Below are 22,655 nucleotides of genomic sequence, written 5' to 3'. Positions count from 1 at the left end.
ATTATCATTAACATCTCTTGTGCGCCTTTTATGTGCCACACACCTTCCTAAGTGGGTAGGTAATTAAAAAGGCACACTGTGGTCTGCAGCTGGGAATTACTAAACTTCATGATTCAAAGCAGAATACAGCAGGTAATAATAGCAGATATACTGGGCAAAGAAAAAGAACCGAGATATATCGTGTAAAGGTACGAATTCCCACAGATGAATGTCATCGTACTGTACGCCTAAAATGTACCAATAAACTTAAAGCAAAGAAATAAGAGCAGATATAAAAAAGCGATTCTGTACTCTAGTTTTTCAGAGGAGGAGAGGGCTAGGGCTGTCCTGCGTCCTACAGGAAAGGGCTTTCACCTGACCTGCAGGAGTGGGGTGGGAGGTAGAGGGGGTGGTGTTTCCGATGGCATCATATAAGCAGGGGCCAAGACAAAACAAGGACAGATTTGGGGGAAGAACATGGAGAGCACTTACAGGAGAACAATGGCTCCAAAACAATAGCTGAGGGGAAGCCAGGAGAGGAGGCCAGGAGGGGCAGGGTGGGGAGTTAATCTGTTTTAGGAAGAGTAACCTAGAAGTGGTGGGAGGGGAAGGTGGGAGGGGAATGGGAGCTGTTTGCCCTTTGCAGGAACCGGGTTCTGAGTCTTCACCTCTGGTGTACAGGGGTGGCAGGAAGAGGGAAGGCTGAGACCTGACGAAGGAAGAAGCAACAGTTGGGCACAGGGCCCCTGGCCAGGCCGTGTGTGTCGTGTGTGTGCCTGGCTGTGTGTTGGGGTGGGTGGCATGAGTGAAAAGAAGGTGGACTTGATTCTGGGCCATACTCTGATTCTCAGTAACCTGCAGGAGGGATCCTCAAAGTATGGCCTGGGGTCCCTGACATCAGAATCACCTGGACTGCCTTCCAAAAATGCAGATTTTGGAGCCTAGGCCGCCTACCTTCTGTACAGTAAGAGCAACTTTTTGCTGAGGATGCAGAGGGCAGAGTTTAAAGATGCAGGGACGTGCACAGTTTCAATGCCAAGGCAAATCTGGTAAACCGGGCAGACGCAGTGGGGAGCCAGCCTCGGGGGATGAGAGGAGGAGGAAAGAGCGAGGACAGCTCAGGAGGCAGACAGGCCCAGGCTGGCAGCTGGCACCGGTACTTGGAGTCACACAGGTACAAAGAGGACCCAGCTTAGGGGCTGGGGAGAAGCGGTTTCCAGGCAGTGGGGGCTGTGCTCGATGGGGGAGGTCCCAGGAAATGCCACGTGCTGGTTTTCCCAGGGTGCAGAGCACAGCTTCTCCAACAGGCACGTAGACACTGCTGAGTCATCCTGCCCCAGGGCTTCCCCCTGGTGGGACCTTAGAGTACTTGGAAAGGGAATTCTGCCCTCACCCCCAGCACTGAGTTGCGAGGTGGACCTCATGGGCAGCCCAGGCAGAGGAGGACCATCTGGCTGCAAGACCAGCAGCACCCCTGCTGGGCTTAGAGGGGCTGAGGCTCCATCGTTATAAGAAAGGAAGGGTGATGAAACCTGGGCTTTCCCACCAAAGCCAGGGCCGAGTCGGGACTGCTGAGCCCGGCAGCTGCACCAGCTTAGAACTGGAAGTGAGGCTGCAGTCGGGATTGATGTGAGCTGAGCCAGCTCCAGCATGCTAAGGCGGATCTATGCCCTTTGGGCAGTGGTAGTGGGGTGACTGCAAGGCGGCTTTGGGGTATGGCTCATGTGATCAGTTCCCTGACGCAGGTACTGTGTTCCTTTTGTGAAAACTCAGCAAGCGGTTGGCTTATGATACCTGTACTTGTTAATATATATTTTAGATTTCATAAAACTTAGAAAGTTCTACCTGGCTGGGACAGTCCTGTTTACCCTGATAGTGTTTCTCTAGTCTTTCCCCAAGAAGAGAGCAGGAAAACTCAGTGTCTGAAACAACAGGGCAACCAAAGAGCACAGGGACGACGCGCCATCCTTAATGGGCTCATGTTGGTATGATGCTCCTCTCAGGCATGCTAGTTCAGAAACAGACAAATGCCACTCAGCACTGGAGCTCTTGGACAAGTAAGACAAGCCACGTGGGCAGTGAGACAGCACGGAAACATGGATGCCAGGGACCCCTCCCGCAGGGATGGTGAGTCTCACCTCTCCCCAAAGCCACCCTTCTCCTTTCCGGCCCAGGGAACTCTGGGAAGATAAGATGGGGGCTTGGCCTGGAGGTATCAGGGCCTGTCTGAGGCCACTCACAGCCCTTCTGCCCAGCATCTCAGTGACTGGATGTCTCTGGGCAGGACTCAGTGTGACTCAGGCACTGAGAACTCCTCATGCTGCTGGCCCCTCTCCACTCTTCTCCCAGACAATGGATTCTCAGCCTTAAATAATTTACTTTGGAAATCAGGATGAAATCCTCCACTGGGGCAAAGCTCATGTTCGTGTCTTCAGGTCTTGCAGGTCCTCGGGCCATTCCTGGCCTCTACCTGCCTCCTGTTCTGTGACGGCTGGAATATGAAGTCACCGCCAATGCACTTGCCCTGGGGCTCTGGGCACCCTCTCAAACCCCTTCCCAGGCACTGAGAACTAGACTGGAATATGTCTGAACGGTCTGGAAGGTAAACTCGAGTTCCTACCCTTTAGCAGGGTTAAAGGCACCAAACGACCTCAGGCCAGACTGCAGGATACAGAGCACACCTTAGAGCCAAAGGGAGCAAATGCAACTAAAAGGTTGATTTAATTAATAGGGGCTCTTGTCTTTCTCAAATGTTACCACATCTTCTCCTCCACTCCCTGAGGATAAATAAGAGGCTCCAACCACTCTCTGGAGAACAGGAAAAGCCAGGCATATTCTTCATCCCAGGAATCCTTATCCCTACCTCCGGGATTTCCCCGAGGCTAGCAGTCTAACACCCTATCATTTATTAAATCTAGGCTACAGTTCCCTTACTTCTAACTGAAGTTGGGACATCCAGGGTCTGTTTGGTGTGGTCTGCCCACTAGTAATTATTTCTCATCTTTCCAGAGTTGCAGAAATGAGGTTTGTATGTATCCTGGAGAATCTTGGCCTATAGCTGGCAAAACGCCTGCACATTACTGTTCACAGTTGGCCTTACCAGACAAGTACTGTAAAAAGCTAAGGATGTGAGTATTGATTCCAAAGACAGGTGTAGTGGGCTGAGGAGGGGTGGGAAGTGGGAAGGGGGAGTGAGGCAGAAAACCTGAAGGAAGAAGTGGGAAGTGTAGAGACCTTACAACCAGTCACACTAGAAGGGGTTCTGGCTGGAAAGTCTAAGGAAAGTAACTTGACCTCTCTGAGCCTCAGTTCCTTTGCTGAAAAATGTAAGCAATAGCGTCAGCCTCAGGGGGTCTCAAAGTGTAGTCCTGGGTCAGCACCATCAGCATCCCTGGTGGCTCCTTGTGTGGTGTTAGAAATGCCACTTCCCAGCCCCATCCCAGGCCTACCTACTGGCCAGCAGTTCTGCAAGTGGACCCTCCCAATGAATCTGGCGTGGGCTCAGGTTTGAAAACCACCTGGCCTTCACGGGCTGTGGTAGGGATCAAACACGGTAATCCACAGGCAGAGGTGAACATAACCATAATTGCCATTTTCCTTGCCTTTGCCTCACAGAACTCTAGCGCTACCTAAATTAGCTGATATGTGGGGGAATGCCTTGGAAAGCCTGGAGAACCCAGGATGGAGTGTTCTATTATTGTTAGGAAAGGCTTGGTTTCTTCACACTTTTCTGAGCTGGGAGTTTTTATGGCCTGAAGACACTCCTTTTAAACTCTTTTCTTTTTTTTTTTTTTTCTACTGGGGATTGAACTTGGGACCTTGTGCTTTCGAAGCAGGTGGTGGAACCACTGAGCTAAATCCCTGGTCCAATACTTCTTTTATATTTAGAATAAACAAATCTTATTTCCTTTCTGGGAAAGAAAAGGATCGAACAAAATAGAAAGGCTCTGAACTATCCCAAGAGCCCAATGGGCCAAAATATTCTTTTTAGCAGTGTCCTAGAATAAGGTGAAGCCAGACATAATCTGGTGCCATCTAGGTACTGAGGGGAAAGGTAGTCAGTCCCATAACCATAGCTACCTTGGCCAAGCGACCCAGCTCCCAAGCGGGCAGGGATCCTGTTTCCCTGTCCAGGCTGAGGGGGTGAGCCTGGGTTAGAGTCCAGGAATGGAGGCCTGTGCCTGGGGAGAAAGTCAGGGCTGGACTACTGGGGCTCTCAGCTGCATTTATGCATGTGTCTACCCCCATGCAGGGCCCTCTCAGGGGGGCGGGAGCCTGTGGTTTCCTGCGAACTCAAACAGAAAAGCTTTAGAGCCAAAGGGCTGAATGCAAAGTAGGTGTGTGAAAACAGGTCCAGTCAGGGGCCAAAAAGTCTGCTTTTATGTGAGGAAGAGAATGGAGCAGAGAGGGCTTTTCTCCATGGGTCATCCCTGGAGTGCAGATGCAGGAACCACTGCAGAGCCAGAGGGAGCCCCAACCAGGCTTCCAGGAGCTGAGTTGTCCACCTGGGAGAGATGGCACCGTCTCTGTCACAGACCCGATTTTATTGGTTCTAAAATGCACTTTCCCACATTTTAGCATCTCTAAAACTGGGACTGATCTTAAAATCAATGGCATCTAGAAGCTGTAAAATATGGTAGTTACACTACAGATACTAAGAAGGACTGAGTTGGATGCTAAGAGCACACAGAAATCGGACAGAATGATTAATCTCGACAATTAAATAGTGAAAACAGTAAAGGCAAAAAGATGTAAAAATAATGGTTGCTGTGCACCCTGTCTGACAGAAAACAGGAACGATCTTGCATTACAACTTTAACCAATTTTCAATCAATGCACAGCTCAAATGTGCTTGTTGGTAGAATTAGGTCAACAATACAAGTATTTCTAACAAGGTGATACAGGTGCTATTGTTTTTGTTTACAAAAGTACAGTGGTACCTCGGTTCACAAACTTTATTTGTTCTACGATTTCAGAAAACATGGCCATAGTTGGTTTGTCAACCAATGCAGAGTTTGCAAACAAACACAAAATTTTTACCAAACTCTCCTGTTTGTGAATCAAACTGTTTGTAAACAAAGCATTTGTGAACTGAGGCACCACCATATTCCTTGAGGACTCCAACTTTCCAGTTACCCACCAAGCACGTGATTTATGCCAACCAGGAAGGAAGAAAACTAGTTGCCACCTCCTTGTGCCTATAAAGGTTGACTCAGAACTGGTACAACTGTAAATAAAATGGTTCACTTGTCTCGCCTTACCTTTTTGAATGATTTTGCAATCGTGAACATGTGAACAGATGAGCTGTGTGACCTCTGGGTGCTGGGAGGAGACTCACCGGCTACTATAAGGACATGCAGACTCAGGGCTGAAGGTGCACCTGGTCCCCTCCTTCCTGGACACCTGGCACAGCAAAGGCTTGCTGTCAGGGAGAGTGATGTCGGCAGATGAGGTCTGGGCTTTTGCAAGACCGCTCCTCCTTGGTGCTCCATCTGCTGGGACCTTCACGAGATGTGGAGAAAGGGGGAAAGGTGACACTCAAGGTGGCAGAACAAAGATGTTCTGTAGCAAGTCTGAGACAGCTGTGCAAATGACTGTTTCCCTTTTTGGCTTTGGCCACCAGAGGACCTAGATGGAAACTGGTAGCTGTAACTTGAATACTTATCTATATTTGTTTGTTTTAAAAAAATTAATATACTAGCAAAATTCTTTGCTTTTAATAGGCTATTTGTTTTTAATAAATGAGTATATTAATGAAATAGCTAAAAATTTCCCACTTGCTATTTTAATCGAACGCAGATGTAAATGCCAGCTTTAAATTCACTTGAGATAATTGGTTCATATTCATCCCACAAATACTAACTACCGAACACTGGACAAAGGAAATGGACAAGGGAACTGATGAAAAGGCCTGGTCCCTGCCATTATGGGACTGAGATTCTGGGGGAGACAGCAGGGGAGCAGGGCCTAACAGTACTGAAGAGGGAAACCTCACTGAGAGTTTTGGGAAAGAAGCAGAGATGGTTCCTGGAGGAGGTAGTGTCCAAGCTGCATCCTGGAGGACACGTATGAGCCAGCCAGGCAAAGGGCAGGTGTGAAAGGGCACTGGGGAGAAAGAGTCAAGACGTGCAGTGGTCAACCAGAAGGCTGGTATGTTCTGGGGATCACCAAGGACCTTGATGAGGAAGGAAGGGGCCTGGAGACGGGCCAGGGCCATAGCCTGTGGGTTGTCAGCAGAAAATAGATGGGATGAAAGGGTACCCCATAGAAGTATCCTCCTGGCTGCAGGGCAGAGAATGGACTGAGTGGGAAACTCAAGGAGGGGAAACCAGCGGGATGTCGGGAAGGGGAGGCCATGCAGCAAGGTGGGGACAGGAGATGGGTGGGGGATCCTGACTTGGTATAATTCAGCCAGAAATGTAGACTGTCAACACTGCGATTGGCTGTGTGGGAGTGAGAGTCCTGGCTGGGTTCACAGGGTATTCAGTGGGCACCTGACTGCCTTTAGGGCCCAGGAGGCCCTGGGAGAGGACCCGGAGCCAAGCCCCACTCCCACTTACAGACAAAGCCATCAGTTGGCCCTGACAGCAGATCAGGAGCAGACCCAGAACTGGGTCCCCTGATTCCCAGCGGATGTGCTTCCTCAGTCAGTGAGCAATGCTTATTTCACGCCAGGCATTTGCCCCTACATGACACGTCATGGCACTGAGGAAATAAAGGGATTTTTTTTTTAAGTGAACACACAGATTATGCTCAATTAACTTGCTTTTCCTTGGTGGTTAAGAAGCACAATAGATTTAATACCTGTTGACATAAACATTTGATACAGCTCATTGAAACACACTCATGGCAAACATGGATCAAAGACCATGTGGTTGCTGGGGAAAAAAATCAGTGGAATCCAATTGTGGTTATTACTGTCAGCAGCACACAGCTTGGGTTTCTCTAGGAACGACCTGAACCAGTGCCCTTAGTGGGTCTTAGGACAAGATGGAAAGCAGCAGGCATGAGGGGACTGGGCGGGGGAAAGGACTCCCTGGAAAGAGAACCCAGAGAGGAGACCATGAGCAAGAACACAGGTCAGATGAGTGGGACCGGCCTGCTCAGCAGGAAGCAGGTCCAGAGGGAGCCAGGTCCTCGTGTGAGGGGGCAGAGCCAGGCCGCAGACTGGTGGGAGGGGACACCTGTGTTCACGTGTGAGCTGTGTTCATGCCTCTGCCCTGCAGTTAGCTCAGAGCCTCTCATCTGGTTTCCGAGTTACACACAGCGTGTTCACAGGTCATGCTCGGAGCTTTGCTTAGGTGAAGTCTTAAAGCTTCCTCTTGGCAGTTCCTAAGAGTCTCCGTTCTTTTTTGTTTGTTGTATGGCACTGGGGGTTGAACACAGGACCTTCACACTGGCAATATCCTCAGCCCTTTCTTTATTTTTTGAGAAAGGGTCTTGCTGAATTGTTCTGGCCGGGCTCATACGTGTAATCCTCCTGCCTTAGCCTCCCAGAGTACTGGGATTACAGGTGTGCACTTCCACGCCCAGTGAGACGCCACTCATGATAAAGCTTTGGGTGTAATTTGTGCATCAGCAAGGGTGAAATAGGGAAGGCCCCCCATCTCTGTGAGTGCAAGGATGTCCGGCTGGAGAATTTATTATGCTCTGGGAAAAATACCAAGAACAGCAGGAACTGAATACCATCCTTTTACATAACTGCCCCATGAAGGAGGGAAGCTTTTGGGATAATACCAAGGGCTTACTTAATGAACTTGTCAGATGGCTGCTGGAAAAGGTTTCCCCTCAATGGCAGTTTTGAACTGGTGCTTAAATGCTCCAGGGCCTCTGAGGGGGCCCAAGGCAGTGTGTGGGTGCCCCTGTCCCTAGGGCTGCACAGGGAGGTGCATGGGGCCCAGCATAAGGGAGGTGCTTAGGAGGCAGCTGTTGACAAGTGAGGAAAGAGTAATTTATTTCTCTACATATTTTGGGCTCTGAGATTCAGAGAAGGCACCAGAGAGAAGGTGGCACTTGATCTGGGCTGCTAGGATTTCAGAACAGCAACCAGTCTGAAATGGAACGCCACATCACCACGTGTGTCTGTAGCAAAGCCAAGATTTATTTCTAGTGAAGTAAACGGGAGAACTGGACTTGCTCTACAAGTTGGGAACCAGACCCAAGGGGAAGAAAAACAAGAATGGAGACTGTTCAGCTCCAAGAGACCTGGAGGCGGGAGGGTAAGGGTCCACCATGGCCAAGCCTGCTCTATGCTGTGACCCTGACCCCTCGCAGGTGCCCTCTGACATGGCTGTGCTACCTCCCTCTGTGAGTGAAGCTCCAGAATCAGAAATGTGCCCTGGCACTCACAGCTGGTTGGCAGCAGAGCTATGAGTGTGACCTCCCCCCTGGCCTTCCCACCTCTCTGGAAAGTGGGTAGTTAGAACTAGCTTGGATGAAGGTCTTCAAGCGCGAAAAGAACCATCAAAAGGCCAGTTGTCTCATCCATCATAACGGAAAGCTAAGGGAGTACCTTTAAATAACAGCAAGAGTGTTCTAGGTTAGCTAGCGCAAAGGAAATCTGTTAGGTCAGCCTTGGGTCAATGTCAGGCCCACGTTCAAGGTCAGTCAGCCTCCAGTTCGCACTCCATCCTGGAGAAATGCAGAAAGATCGGGTCTTGATCAGATCTCCTCTGTTCCTCAGTTCCAGACTGCCCAGGGCCTGTTGAAGGAAATGTTTACAAAGCCAGTCCCTCCATTGCCTTCTTTCCAACTCCAGGCCATTGTTCAGGTCTTACTATAGGTCACCTCATCGCCTCCTACCCACTGTCTGGCTGTAGATGCTCCAAAGTGTGCAGAGAGACTGAGACGAGAGCTCTCAGGGCTCACCCAGCTCAGCCTGGCGGTTTAGTGATCGCAACTTTAGGCATGTTATTCAATCTCCCTGTGTCCAGTTATCTGTTAAATGAGAACACCGTAACCTATGTGGTAGGGTTATTATGTAGAGTGAAGTAACTGTGGTCCATGGGCCAAGTCCAGCCCACCACTGTTCTTGAAAATAAAATTGCATTGGTGCACAGCTACACTTACTGGTTTGCATATTCTCTGTGGCTGCTTTTGTGCCACAACAGCAGAGATGGGTAGTGACAGAGACTGCAGGACTTTCAATTCTGACTTAAGATCTTCTGCAGGATAAGTTAGCCAACCTCTATAAAAGAATTATGCCCACCAAGCACATAGTAAGTGCTCATGAAATGGTATCTTTATCAAAGAAAGAGGACCCCACACTCACCAGTCCTTGGAGCTTAACAAATTTAACTGAGAGTGTGGGATAACATAAGGCAACCACAACCTTTTTCAAAGGGAAATCTGGCGTATCTGTCAGTGTTCCCTGCGGGCGACAATTCCACCCTGCCTCCTCAGATAGCATGGTGCCATCATGCCTCAGATGACAGTGCCATCCTGGTGCCATCCTCATGGACTGGAGTTCCCCCCCCACTGTGTTCTCTTCTTCAAAGCCAGGTCCCCTCTCTTCTTTCCAGCTCAAAATGACTGACAGGGAGAGCATCCAATTCTTTGAAGAAAACCTCCTCTGTACATGTTATCTGGTCCTTGTTTGCATGGCTGGTGGGGCCTCACAGGGCTTGTGGGTCTCTGTACTGCTGACATTTGGAACAGGATATTTCTTGTGAGGGTGTCCTGTACTCTGAGGCATGTTTCACAGCATCCCTAGCCTCCGCTGCTGGATGCTAACAGCATTCCCCTAGTTGTAGTGCCCAAACTGTCTCCAGTTACTGCCATATGTCGCCTGAAAGGCAAAATTGCCCCAGCTGAAAACCACTTGGCTTAGTCTAAAATTACATCACAGGTGAGTCTCCAACAGTTTAAATTCATACTTAGGAAGCCAGTGTTCTTTGCAGGGCACAGACCTGCTAAAGCTAGGTCTGATTTGTATCGCTGGATCATTAGCGCACCAGGCATCTTGGTTGCAAACACTAGCGCCAGACTCTACATCCGGCGCAATCCTTCCCTAGAAATGCTGGGGAGCCGCCCACCTCGAGTCTGTGTAACTAAGAAGGATTTTCAAGGGTTTCCCACCACATACAGGGCAGCCTCCCCGGGACAGGCCTATGCCCACCAAACCCCACCTGCAAGCCCCATGCAAGCCTTCCAGACTCATCATTTTCACACCCAACTCTACCTCAAGCCAAGGAAGAAACCATTGGCAGCTTTATGTTAATAATCCATTCACAGATGGACTTATTCTTCCCACAGGTCCTTAATGATCCTCTTCGTGGGTCGGTCACAGGGGATCAGAGACAGAGTCTTGCCTTCAGTGGGATGTGGTTGAGGGGGAGGCAGACAGGTAAACAGGTATTAAGATGGTGCGAAGCAAGGGCTATGATAAGGCACCCTGGTGTTGAAACACAGAGAGGACAAATAACCTCAGCGTGGGAAAAAGGGGGCTGTCAGCAAAGGCCTGCCCGAGGATCTAATTCTTGAAAGATAAGAGTTATCTAGACAAGGAGAGTGTGTGCGCGTATTGTGCACAAATAGCATGTGTTTTAGGGATGAAGATGGCTTCCCACTGCAGGGAAAAGAGCACATGGCACAGTAACAGGATTAGCAGGGCAGCACTGGTGTTTGAGGGCTGGTGCTGGGAAACAGTTCTCATCTTTCATGTCTCAGCACATCTGTGAGCAGAGGAATTTACGTAGCAGAAGAACTTCTTCCTAAATTCTTGTAAGAGATGCTATCTCCCTCAAGACAGGGAGCAGAGTTAGTCACTGCCAGTCTAGTAAAGACGGTGTATTCACCAGGGGCTTGCTAGGCGCCACTTCAAAAAAACGGGTTTCCTACGCTTGTCCCAGCCATCATGCTGACCAGGGTTCCAGTGCAGGCCTCACCATGCAACTGAGCCTGGAAAACGAGGCGCACGTTACCCTAGCTACTGCTGTCAGGGTTGAGCTCTCCTTTGTCTCCGACCCAGAAGTCTCGCGTCTTCTGCCAGTGCCCACGAACCGGTGGCAGACTTTCTCTTTAGTTCGCGGGGAGGATAAAACCTTCAACCCTCCAGTTTTTGACTGATGGTATCAGAAAAAGCAAAGCCTGGAGAAGGGAACGGGATTGTTAGAGGCGTGTGTACTACACTACCGAGGTTGAGCTTTATCCTGGAGGGTTGAGAAGCCATTTGAGAACTTTAGGCAAAGAAATGTCAGGCTGTGGTGCGTGCTTATGTGGAGAGCAGAGGGCTGGAGTGTGAACCTGGAAACACAGGGCCCAGGAGGGATACAGACACAGACCTATGGGTCTCAAACAGGAGCTGTGCCAGAGTGGAGAGAGGGAAGCCAAGTTTAAAACAAACTTCACACTAGCCTTGAGACGATGTTTTCTGATCCAGGACTCAATCCGGGGATCTGACTGCATCTATTTGTGTATCTATTTAGACCTTGCTGAGGCATGTGGACCTGATAAGCACATAGCGCACAGATCCTGTAGAGGGTCCCTCGGATCAGGTTGCTCTGTTTTTTGGGTGAGAATCAGGCTGCATGCTGTGGCATGAACACCAGGGAAGCAAGGTGGCGTTCACAGCGCGCATCAATCATCAGGAGGTACACACTGTTCCTTCCCCACTACCGCTGATAATTTTGATCACCTGGTGACAGACGACAGCTTTCTCCATTCTGACATTGCCATTTCCCTCTTTATAAGCAACAGGTAACCTTTGGGAAAAAACTTGAGACTGGGTGTAGAAATTTGAATAGTGACTGTATATAATCTTATTATATTAATTGTTAGTTTCTGACTTTGATCATTATATTGTAGTTATGTTTTTTGAAAGTCTCGTAGCCGGGGGTGGTGACGCACGCCTGTAATCCCAGCACTTGGGAGGCTGAGGCAGGAGGATCGCTGTGAGTTTGAGACCAGCCTGGGCTACACAGTGAGTTCCAGGTCAGTCTCAACTACATAGTAAGACCTTGTCTCAAAAATCAAAAAAAGTGCTCGCTTCGGCAGCACATATACTAAAAATCAAAAAAAAAAAAAAGTCCTTGTTCTTAATAGATGCATGTTAAAGTATTTAAATATGCCAGGGCATCTTGTTTGTAATTTTCAAATTGCTTAGAAATAATGAGAGAGAAGGGCGGGGGCGAGAGAGACAGAGAGACAGAGAGCCCAAGAACAGCAAAATATTTTTTGGTGATGAGGTAAAGAGTACATGAGAATTCACTGTGTTATTCTGATCAATTTTCTATACACTGATATTTTTTCAAAATAAAACTTTTTTCAATGATACCTTTTTAAAAGGATAAAATTGGCAGGTCTCAGTGCGTCAGTGTGTGGAGCCAGGGGCTCCCTGCTGGTGCCGGAGAGGTTGACTGGCATTGGGAGGGCCATGGGCGTGGAAGCCAGCGCCACAGAGCACCAAAGTCTGAATGGGCGGGAAGCGCAGAAGTGAGCACACGGGACGACCCTTGTACCATGGTGGGCACAAGGAGCGGGAGAAACCAAACCAGGAGCAAAAGAGGGGTACGTGCCCAAGCAGACACTGAAAGTCCGTATTCAATGTAGATCTCAGATTTCCCGACCCGCTGTCTGCACATCAGGCAAGCCACGGCTTTTCCCCACAGCCTCTCGGCTGAGCCACGATGAGCGCTGAGGAGAAGGGTGGCGGGAGGGAGGCGGTGCAGGGGGCGGGAAGAGCAGCTCTTTGTCAGGGAGCAGGACACACAGCTGCACCCACCATGAGAAGCACCCGTGACATTTTGCAGTCTCGCTGTGGGGAAGCAGCTTGTCACAGGGGCCTCTGCCCACAGCATTCGCTCTCCCACCTGATTCCTTCCCATGCTGGAGACATCAGTGCATCACCTTGGACAGAATACGCCTTTATTACCGGGATTATTGGAAGTTTTCCCATTCTACTGAGACCTCCTGTTACAAGTAATAGCTGGGACGACCCCCGGCTCTTGTCTCCTGTAAAAGCAGGCTGTGTATTCTCATCTTCCTTTCCTGCCAACTGCTTCCCCGCTCCATCCACAGCTTATTTTCCAAAACCCAATCAGGAGAAACATCAGTGTTTTATTTCACCCAAAACTTACTTTATACAAGAGAACCGATAGCAATTTAACTAGAGTCAGATGTTCATTTATTTGTTTCTTTCTTTGTTTCCAGAACCAGGGATCAAACTTCAGGACCTTGTGCTTGCGAACCAGGCACAGTGTCACTGAGCTAAATTTCTGGCCTTCTTTGCTATGTAGTTCAGACTGGCCTTGAACTTACTATGTAGCCCAACCTGGCCTCAAACTCATAGTGATCCTCCTGCCTCAGCCTCCCGAGTGCTGGGTTTACAGGTGTGCACCATCATGCCCGGCTAAGACTCAGATATTTAAAGTAAACTGTAAGTCTATGATTGGATAAGCAGATTATACATCTATAGAATGGCATATTATTCAGCCATTAAAAGGAATGAAGTATAGGTACATCCTACAACATGGACAAACCTTGAAAACATGGTGCCAGGTATAAGAAGCCAACACAAAAGACCACATATTTGATTCTATTTACATGAAATATCCAGAATAGGAGACTTTTGTAGAGACAGAAAGTAGATGGGGGGTTGCCAGGGTCCACAAGGCGAGAGGCGGAGGAGTGCCTGCTTACTGGGTTCAGAACTTCCTCTGCAGGTGTTGAAATGTTCTGGGACCAGACAGTAGTGACGGCTGCACAACACTGTGACGACACTGGTATACTTTATGTTATAGCTAAAAACTGAAGCAGCCTCCTGGCCCTGGCTCTAAACAGAGGCCTTCAATCAGATGAGGGCTTTCCATCTTTTCTCAGCTCCAGCCACCCATTAGGATCATCCGGGCAGCTTTGTAAACCTCCCCACTCAGGGGCGGGGGCCAGAGCGAAGTTGGGAGCCCTGGAGAGAGCAGTGTATGGGGCTCGGTGGAGAGGCACTGTTCTAGAGCAGTGTCATCCACGGAACCTCAGCCTCTCAGACTCCAGGCTCTGTCCCAGGGCCTCAGTCACCCACGCTGCAGGCAGAGCCCAGCAGTTGGGATCTCAGTAAGGCCCCTAGCAGACTTCAATGCATATGTGAGGGTGCAGGGCAGGTGCAGGGCGGACGATGAGCTTTCCTCAACCTCCGAGTGTTTACCAATCTGCTGTACGTTTGACTGCTGCAAATTTATAGAGACCTAGTCCAGCTCTTCTCAACCATAGTGGGTTAGATTCTTAGAAAAGATGTTGTGCATTAAAAAAAAAATCACCTTTTTTGGGGGGAGGGAAATGACATTTTATTGTGAAAAGTTGTATTTCTCTGATCAAAGATTTAAGTAAAATTTTTTTCTTATGCTCATTGACCATTTTTATTTCTCTTACAAATTTTTTGTTTATATTTATTATTTTTCTAGAGGAGGCTCATTTTTAGGTTTCTTTTCTAAAAAATTATTTCATTAATTTTATTGGTACATTTTTAACAAAGGAGCCAAACACCCTCACCAGAGGAAAGACAGCCTCTTTAATAAACGGTGCTGGAAAAAAAAATGGGTTTCAATTTGCCAGAGATTAAAACTAGACCCCTATCTTTCACCATGCACTAAGCTAAAATCCAAGTGGATTAAAGATCTAAATATTAAAACAGAAACACTAAACTGACTGGAAGAGAGGTTAGATAGAACTCTTGAAGACATTGGCATAGGGAAAGATTTCATGAACAAAACCTCAGTTGCATGTGAACTAGCACAAAGAATCAACTGGGGTCTCATCCTATTACAAAGCTTCTGCACAAGAGAAACCAACAACAGAATGAAGAAACAACCCACAATGTGGGAAAAATTTTTTACCAGCTGTTCCTTAGGCAGAGGTCTACTATGTAGAATATATAAAGAACTTAACAAAATCAGACCTCCCAAATTTAAAGACCCAACCTAAAAATGGGCATCTGAAATAAACAGACATTTCTCAGACAAATAAGTAGAAATAGCAAATGTTTCACATATGAAACAATGTTCAATGTCACTGGTCATTGGAGAGATGCAAATGAAAACAACACTGAGATTCCACCTCACTCCAGAAAGATTGGCTGCTATCAAGAAATCAACCAATAACAAATGCTGGCAGGGTTGTGGGGAGAAAGGAACCCTTCTCCACTGTTGGTGGGAGTGTAGATTGGTGCAACCACTGTGGAAATCAGTGTGGAGATTCCTCAAAGAGCTAGGATTCGAGGTTCCATCTGACCCAGCTATTCCCCCGCTGGGTATCTTCCAATAAGAATTAAAAGAACCATACCACAGTGATATATGCTCACCCATGTTTGTAGTGGCACAGTTTGTAACAGCTAAAGCCTGGAAACAGCCCCACTGCTCATCAATTGGAGAATGAAAAAGAAAAAAAAATTTTAATGAGTATTAATCGGCCATAAAGAATGAGAAACTACAGACATGTATAGCTAAATGGATGCACATGGAGGCCAGACTCTTGAGTGAAATAGGACACATGTATAAATACTGAATAGTTTCCCTGGTATGAGAAACTGAAAGTGGAAATAAGGATCAAAATGTATAATAGATAATGTGAAATAGGAAGAAAAGTTCCAAAGGGGAAGGGGAGGTGGAAGGGGTAGGGAAAAGGAAAGAAAGGAAAGAAAGAAATACTAGAAAAGGAATAAATGAAAATAAAGTGTTTGTAAATAGGGAGGAGTGGAAGGGTCGATGGGAGGGCAGGGGAATGGGGGAAAAAATAAGAACCAAGATACATCACGTAAAGGTACAGATTCCCAATGAGAATGTCATAAAAAAAAAATCTTGTTTATGGCAAATTCTCCATTGTATATCGACACCCTATTTTTCTTGTCTATTCATCTGTTCGTGGACATGGTTATTTCCAGCTTCTGGTTAGTATGAATAATGCTGTCAGGAACATTAGTGTACAAGCTGTCTGACTCCCTGCTGTACATTCTTTTGCATGTCTATCTAGGAACAGACCTGCTGGGTCACATGGTAACTCTATGTTTAACTTTTTGAGGAACCACCAAACCATTTTATGTCTCTACCAGTAATGTATGGTGGAGATGATAAAAAGTTATCTTAAACATATTTTGCCACAATTTTTAAGAAAAAGGTTAAGGAAGTGATTTGAGCCGTGAAAACAGGGTTAGAAAAGGAAGTCATGTTCCTAGTGGTTGATAAAATTACCCCAAATATCATCTTTTGGAGGGCATTGTATTTATTAGTACATACACAACACATCTTGATTCTTTTTAAATTCCCTTCCCCTTCTACCCCTACCCACTCCATCTCTTGGTTCCAGTGATCTACCTCCCTCTTTCCTATTATCTATCTTTTATTTTGCTCTTTATTTTTACTTTGGGTTTCTCATATAAGTGAAACCATGCAATATTTAAACTATGTCACACATCTAACAATGCATTAAATAGATGGTCTCTTCAGTCCTTTCTATTCAGAGAGGTTACTGGTCCTTACCTGAACTGGGGCCTCCTATTTTTACAGTTTGTAATAGAGAACAGGTGTCTAGCCAGGCTGCTTGCCACAGAGCTCTGCCACAGACAGCATTTTCTGGAGCAGAAACATTCCTTTGTGGATGAGGCAAAACAGACTGACAAAAAATGATCTTCATTATCGGGGCAAGGCTTTTACCACTTTAGCAACTTGTTTAACTTGTTAGTAGTTTGTTGTTGGTCTTAGTTCAAGGACCATTTGCTGAGCATTTCAGAGCACCAGCCTCTGAAGCAGAAGTCAGACACACGCAAGCGAAAGAAGCAAACCACCCCTCGGGTACGGTACTTCTCAGCCCTCAGCTGGAGCAGGCACAGAGCACCAGAAGCCCCTGGCAGCTGTGTGCAAAGACACATGCTGGGCACCATTCCCAGAATCTGGTTCAACAGGTCTGGAGTGGGTCCCAAGAACCTGCTGTGTATCGGTTTACTTATTGGCTCATTTGTGATTACCAGTCTCTACCCCTGTGATACAAGCTCCACAAAACAGACTAGGTCAGTGCTTCGCTGTATTCACCATGGTGCAAGGTGGCTGACACATGTTAGGCACGTTTGTTGAAGGAGTGAATGAATTTCACAATGAAATAGCACTCCAAAGAGAGTATTTACGGATATTTTTTTTCCCAGCACTCAATATGTGAATACTCAAGTTTTTACTGCAAATATATTTTATTAACTGTGCATTCAAAGTTGGTACACAATCTTGGATCTCTTTCATATAAATTCCCGTATACCCGCCAGGACAAGGTACAATTTTACTATGGTCAGATCTCTGTACAAAACAAACTAACTCACTGCTTCTGAGAGACTAACCAAAGCTTTTATTGTATTGAAGTTTTGACTGCTGGTTGGGAAAGAGATGCCGACTGTTAGAATGTGTCAACCTTACCACTGTATTTTACCCACTAGGGCAAGTCCTGAGCTGACTGTTTCGGCAGCCCGCTTGAAAGGGCATGCCCTCCCTGCTGCCTGCTCCCCACACAGCTGCCTGCCTCGAAGCATTCACACAGATGCCAAGGGCTTCTACCTGAGACAGTATGAGCACGAAGAGATGCCAGGGAGCTGCAGGCAGGTCTGAGACACCAATCCAGAAAGGCCCCAAGAAAAAAATAAGAGCCAAGATAAGTCATGTAAAGTTACAAGATCTCAGTGATGAATGTAACTGCGCTGTATACCTAAAACGTAACAATAAAGAAAACAATAACAGCAACAACAAAAAGGGGCCAGAGGCCAACTTCACAATTGGATGACAATAATGCATATTTCTGTTGTCACTATTATCGGTTCAAACTGTTAGATCCTGTCCAAGTCACAAACAGTATTTATTTTAATTAAATTTTATATTAATCTTGACTGCACAGAATGCAGTGAGAAATATCTCCTTCTTTGTGATATGTAAGCATCAATAGATTTTCTTCTAAATAATCCAGAGGAGAGGATATGAAGGGAGAGGGTTAGGGCTGAAACTGGACTAGTCGTGAAAAAATGGATACACGGCACCATTACATTACACGCTTCACTTTTATACCTGTTTTGAAATTTTCTGTGATTAAAATGTGAAACCAGACAACATATATTAAGAAAATGGCCAGCTACCTGTGCATTTTTACAATGCACATCAACTGTTTTAGGCTCATTGATATACTGCATACATTTCAGAATGGGAGGCATTTAGACCACCTGTCAGCCCAGACCTAATCGTTCTTTCTGATCTCCTTTGCAGCCTGCTAAGTTCCAGGGTTTCAGAGTGGTGTTTGTTTGTTTGTTTGTTTGGTACTGGGAATCAAACTCAGGACCTTGCACTTGCGAGGCAGGCAGGAGAACCACTGAGCTAAATTCCTGGCCCCCAGAGTGTTCTTTTGTTTTGTTTTAACTATATGGGATTTCATTTCCAGAGAAGCTGCTGTGTTTGGTCTGCAGCACTCAGCAAACATTCACTGGGTGCTCCTTCTTCAGCCCAGGATTAATTTTGACTTCTGCTTGCTTGATATGCCCCCACCCTCACTGCCTTCTTAGGGTTACACACTTCTGTCTCCCGTGTCCTTGTTGACAGACCTCTAATCTGGAGCAGGTTTCTGTGCTGTTTGGGAGACAGCGGTCAGAGATGAGTCAGACAAATGATGAATGTGCTATTGACTGTGCTACTGGGAGAACCCTGGGTAGGCTGGCCAAGAAATTCAGCCTAGAGAAGGCACTGGAATATGTCTGGAAGGATCTGGGGTAGACTCTGAAAAATGGATGAGATTTGGAAAGGCATGGAGGAAGGAAAGCATTTTAAGGAGATTTTTAACATAAGAACATTTGTGAAGGTTGATGGCGCAGCCTGTTCCAAGGATAGAGAAGCAGGCCTGGCAGGGCACGAGATGGGGAGGGGTGGACAGGCCTTTAAAGACCATGACTGTTTGGGGCCTTCTGAGGCCAGGAAAAACAGCTGTGTTCTGTGTTTTCTTGCTGAGGAGGGGCAGGGTGTGCTGGAGAGGAAAGGAGTGTTTCAAGGAGCAGAGCCAGAAGCAGGGACACCACCAGATCAATCTGGTTACAGCAGGAGAGTGAGCCTGGCACCTGAGAAAGGCTGAGGCTGTGTCACCTGCAGGAACACTGCGAAGGCCTCACCCAGGTTGGAGGTGGTGGTGGTGATATAAACCTGGGACTCCCTGACCAACTGAGGGCCAAGAGCTGGCCTGGCTCTGCAACTCTGAGTGTTGTGGGCATGGGGCCCAGCTACAGTTTGATGAGGGATCGCACCACCTGTAACTAGGGCCCTGACACACTGACTGCTTGCAGTATGAGAATCTTATTGATTCCTGAATTCTATAAAGAAAGCATCAAAAAGTTATGACCTATTTGGAAAAATGCAAATGCTGACTGGGTTCAATAATATTAAGGCATCAAAACTGTGGTTTTGTTTCGAGTCATGTTTTATTTATTTATTTTGGTGTTGGGGATCGAACTCAGGTCCTTGCGCTCGTGAGCTAAATCCCCGGCCCTCGAGTCGTGTTTTAGAAACACATACTGAAATATGTACACGTGAAATCTACATGGATTTGTTTCAGAGTCATCCACGTAGATGGTGAAGATGGAAGCAGGACTGGCTGTAAATTGTAAATTCTCCAAGCTGGGTGACGAGGAATTCACTTTATTCCTCTATATGTTTGAAATTTTAAAAACAAATGCTAGCACACACACACACATACACACACACACACACACACACACAAAACAAATGCTAGTCTTCGGATAATGCAAGTCCTTGTAATTCCTAGTTAGAAATCACAAGAGGCAATTTGAACTGTGCCATGTCAATCCCTTGTTACATTTCAAAATAGGAAATCTATTTGCTGCTTTTTGGCTAGAGCAGGAAAATTCCCGAACTAGAAAGAAATAATGCCTTGATTTCATTTGGATACAAGGAGATAGACTTTATTGTTTTTGGTACTGGGGATCAAACTCAGGACCTTGTGCTTGCGAGATAGGCAGCAATATCACTGAGCTAAATCCCCAGCCCTAATTTGGGAAACCAAACTGTGAGATACACATGATCTCCTTTGTCACAATCTTGGGAAGAAGCCAACCAACTGAAGAGAGAAAGTTAAAACCAAGGCAAAGCCAGGTGTATAGAGTAGCTGGAAGTCAAAGCTGCTTTGAGAAGAGTCGCTCCCACCCAGGTTCTCTGGTAGCAGAGCTGTTGGCAAGAGTGTGAAAGCTGAAACTCGGTTGGAATACTGCAGTGGTGTAGCTGCCAGCAAGGCTGGACCTGCTGTGGCCACAGGCTACACATAGCCAGACACGGGCTGCTGATGTCACCCTTGATGTTGGTTGTCCTGGTGTCTATCCCACGGCACCTCTGCCTCTCACATGCAAGCCACAAAGACAGGAGGTTGCTGTGACAGTGTCCCCAGTTGTGTGAGAAGATGACAGGAGCCATCATGTGCTGGTGGAGAGACAACTGAACTTTACAAAGCTGCATGTTTGGCAGGTCACCTCCCAGACTCTAGGGCAGATTTCTGTCCCAAACAGAACCACACCTCCTACAGGTAAACTAGGAAGCCGTATGGGTACATTCTGAACCTCAGCAAACAATTCCATCTTTTTTTTTTTTTTGAAGAGAAACAATACATGAGGGATTAGAGGTGAATGCTTGCTTCCTTTAAAAAAGAGCAAGTAGGAAGCAGGTGCAAGAACCCAACTCAGTGCACATGTGAGGGCCTGCTCTGTGCCAGGCACTGTAGGAAAGGCCAGGATGAATAAGACAGAGTCCTCCTTCCAAGAAGAGCATAGGAGAGGGAGGAAACAGATGCACAAAATCTTCCAGATGAATAATGAAACAGAAAGACATGGATGTAGATGTGTGCCTACTCCCCAACTAGCCCACAGGCACCACCACCCTGTGCCCTCATTCCTGAGGCTGATTCCTACAGAGCACCACATCACAGGACGAGTTGCCTTGGATAAGCCACGCTCTCAACTTGTTCAAACTCGCCTGTCACAGAGGGTGACATTCTAATAAGTCTCAGAGGTGGAAAGCCAGAGGGACCTTCTGGAGCACAACACAGTATTCAGCCATCCAACGTATGCCACAGGCAGTAGAGGCTGCAGGGAACCTGACCTGTTCAAGGTTTTTGACAGAGGTGGTGAGACAGCTGGCACTGGCATCTTGTTTTTTGAATTCTCCTGGTCCAGTTTAGGTGTTTCTCTTTCTGAGGATTTTGCCAACACTGACTTTGCCGCCTTTAATATCCTTAGTCTTTCCTACTTTCAAATATATAATTTGGCCCTACCTTTCAAGAAAGCTTATCGGTCCTATCTTTCAACAAATAGTATTTGGGACACAATTAAAAAGAAACATTCCTCCTAGAAATCTTTTCTCAAGCTCTCCGTTCTTTTGGGAAAATGTTTACTAAATCTTATTACGCATGTGACCCTATTCACAACCTGGGCTTAGAGCTCTGGAAATGGCTCTTGTATAAACATTCCTGAAATACCCTTTTGGACTTCCACTCTGGGAAAAGAAAACCCTTCTAACCCTTTCAGTCGTATATAAAAGTCTCGTTGCTACATCTCTTGATGTCCTGGGTTTTCTATTCATGCTTAACTGCAGCTTCTTGCCACCCTGGCTGTGGGCCCAAGCAGTGTTGTGAGCATAGAAAGGCTGGCAGCATCACTTGGAAAGTTTTGCCACCCTACACTGTGTCCCTTCCTGACTCCCGAGCCTAGTGTGATGTCTCATAGTGGCTTCTTTCTGCTCCCTACTGGCCTTAGAGTTGGGTTTTGCTTCTGGCTGAGGAACTGTCTTCCTCCACTTTGGCCCTGCAGTGACTGCTTTGGTCTCCTCCAGCCTCGCCTCTCCCTGGGTCACCATGTGGGTGTAGCTGAGTTGCCCTGAGTCTGGAGTTTTAAGACCCTGACAGTAGAAAGAGTATAGCTCAGTAGCAACTGTGGTACACACAAGAAAGAAAACTGGTGTCCAGGGAAAGGTCAGACTGGAGACTCTGAAATCCCTTCAGGCTCAAACATTTCCAAAAAGGTACATGCACTGCCTCACAAATGCAAGGTCCTGAGTACGATCCCCAGTACCACAAGGGGAAAAAAAGTACATGCAAAGTTGGACAGCCTGAAAATTTAGTAGAGTTGTGCTGTGTGTCCAGTCCTCAAAAAAACTAAGTCTGGGAGCAAATGCTTATAGCATTTTATTTTTCTATTTATTTATTTATTGACAGGCTCTCACTGTTTAGTTTAGGCTGGCCTTGGACTCACTATGTAGCCTAGGGCTGGCCTCAAACTCCCAGGTGCTGAGATTACAGGTGTGCACCACCACACCTCGCTGCCATAGCATTTTAAATGAACAAGAGCACCAAGTATTATTTCTGATTCTACCTATTCTGAATGAATTCCCCTGCTTTTCTGAAGCAGTGCTATTGTCTGTGGGAGGTTCCTGGAAGAGTGTCCCCTTCCCCCTATTCTAGTTAACACCCTACCTTGTGGTCTGTTCTGCTGAATGGACCTCGGGTGCCAAAGCTTGATTCCAACTGTGGTACAGGCCACGGGGCACCACTGTTCAACCCAAATGAGAGACAACACACCAGTTGTTTGCTTTTCAGGAGAAACTTAGCCATGATTTCATTAGCACAGGAGATAATCTTTTAAAGATAAATTTACTTTTTTTTTTTTTTTTTTTTTTTTT

The 22,655-nt window shown here is 46.9% G+C and overlaps 2 protein-coding genes across 8 annotated transcripts in view; one reads left to right on the top strand and one right to left on the bottom strand.

The window, feature by feature from the left end:
- The window catches only part of Aph1b (aph-1 homolog B, gamma-secretase subunit), a 121,152-nt gene that overhangs the window by 35,306 nt on the left and 63,191 nt on the right, over nucleotides 1-22,655 (bottom strand). For 2 of the 5 annotated variants that reach the window (XM_010641201.3, XM_010641199.3), the window contains exon 6: nucleotides 5,318-5,481. In XM_010641201.3, the coding sequence (XP_010639503.1) occupies nucleotides 5,318-5,481 (164 nt within the window). Of the gene's footprint in view, nucleotides 1-3,993; nucleotides 4,485-5,240; nucleotides 5,482-22,655 lie in introns of those variants that run through there. The other 3 variants (XM_010641202.2, XM_010641198.2, XR_783677.3) reach the window with 3 other exon arrangements.
- The window catches only part of Ca12 (carbonic anhydrase 12), a 49,933-nt gene that overhangs the window by 5,994 nt on the left and 21,284 nt on the right, over nucleotides 1-22,655 (top strand). Inside the window, exon 2 of one of the 3 annotated variants that reach the window (XM_010641205.3) lies at nucleotides 1,983-2,106. The exons of the other annotated variants lie outside the window; for them this stretch is intronic. Coding sequence (XP_010639507.1) covers nucleotides 2,007-2,106 — 100 coding nt within the window. The 5' untranslated portion in view covers nucleotides 1,983-2,006. The remainder of the gene's footprint in view (nucleotides 1-1,982; nucleotides 2,107-22,655) is intronic. 3 annotated transcript variants of the gene reach the window in all.

This window comes from Fukomys damarensis, unplaced genomic scaffold (genome assembly GCF_012274545.1).
Source record: "Fukomys damarensis isolate Sample0158 unplaced genomic scaffold, DMR_v1.0_HiC HiC_scaffold_25, whole genome shotgun sequence".
Classification (NCBI taxonomy): Eukaryota; Metazoa; Chordata; class Mammalia; order Rodentia; family Bathyergidae; genus Fukomys; species Fukomys damarensis.
The sequence above is the reverse complement of the archived record's forward strand: the minus strand, read 5'-3'. Positions and strand labels throughout refer to the sequence as shown.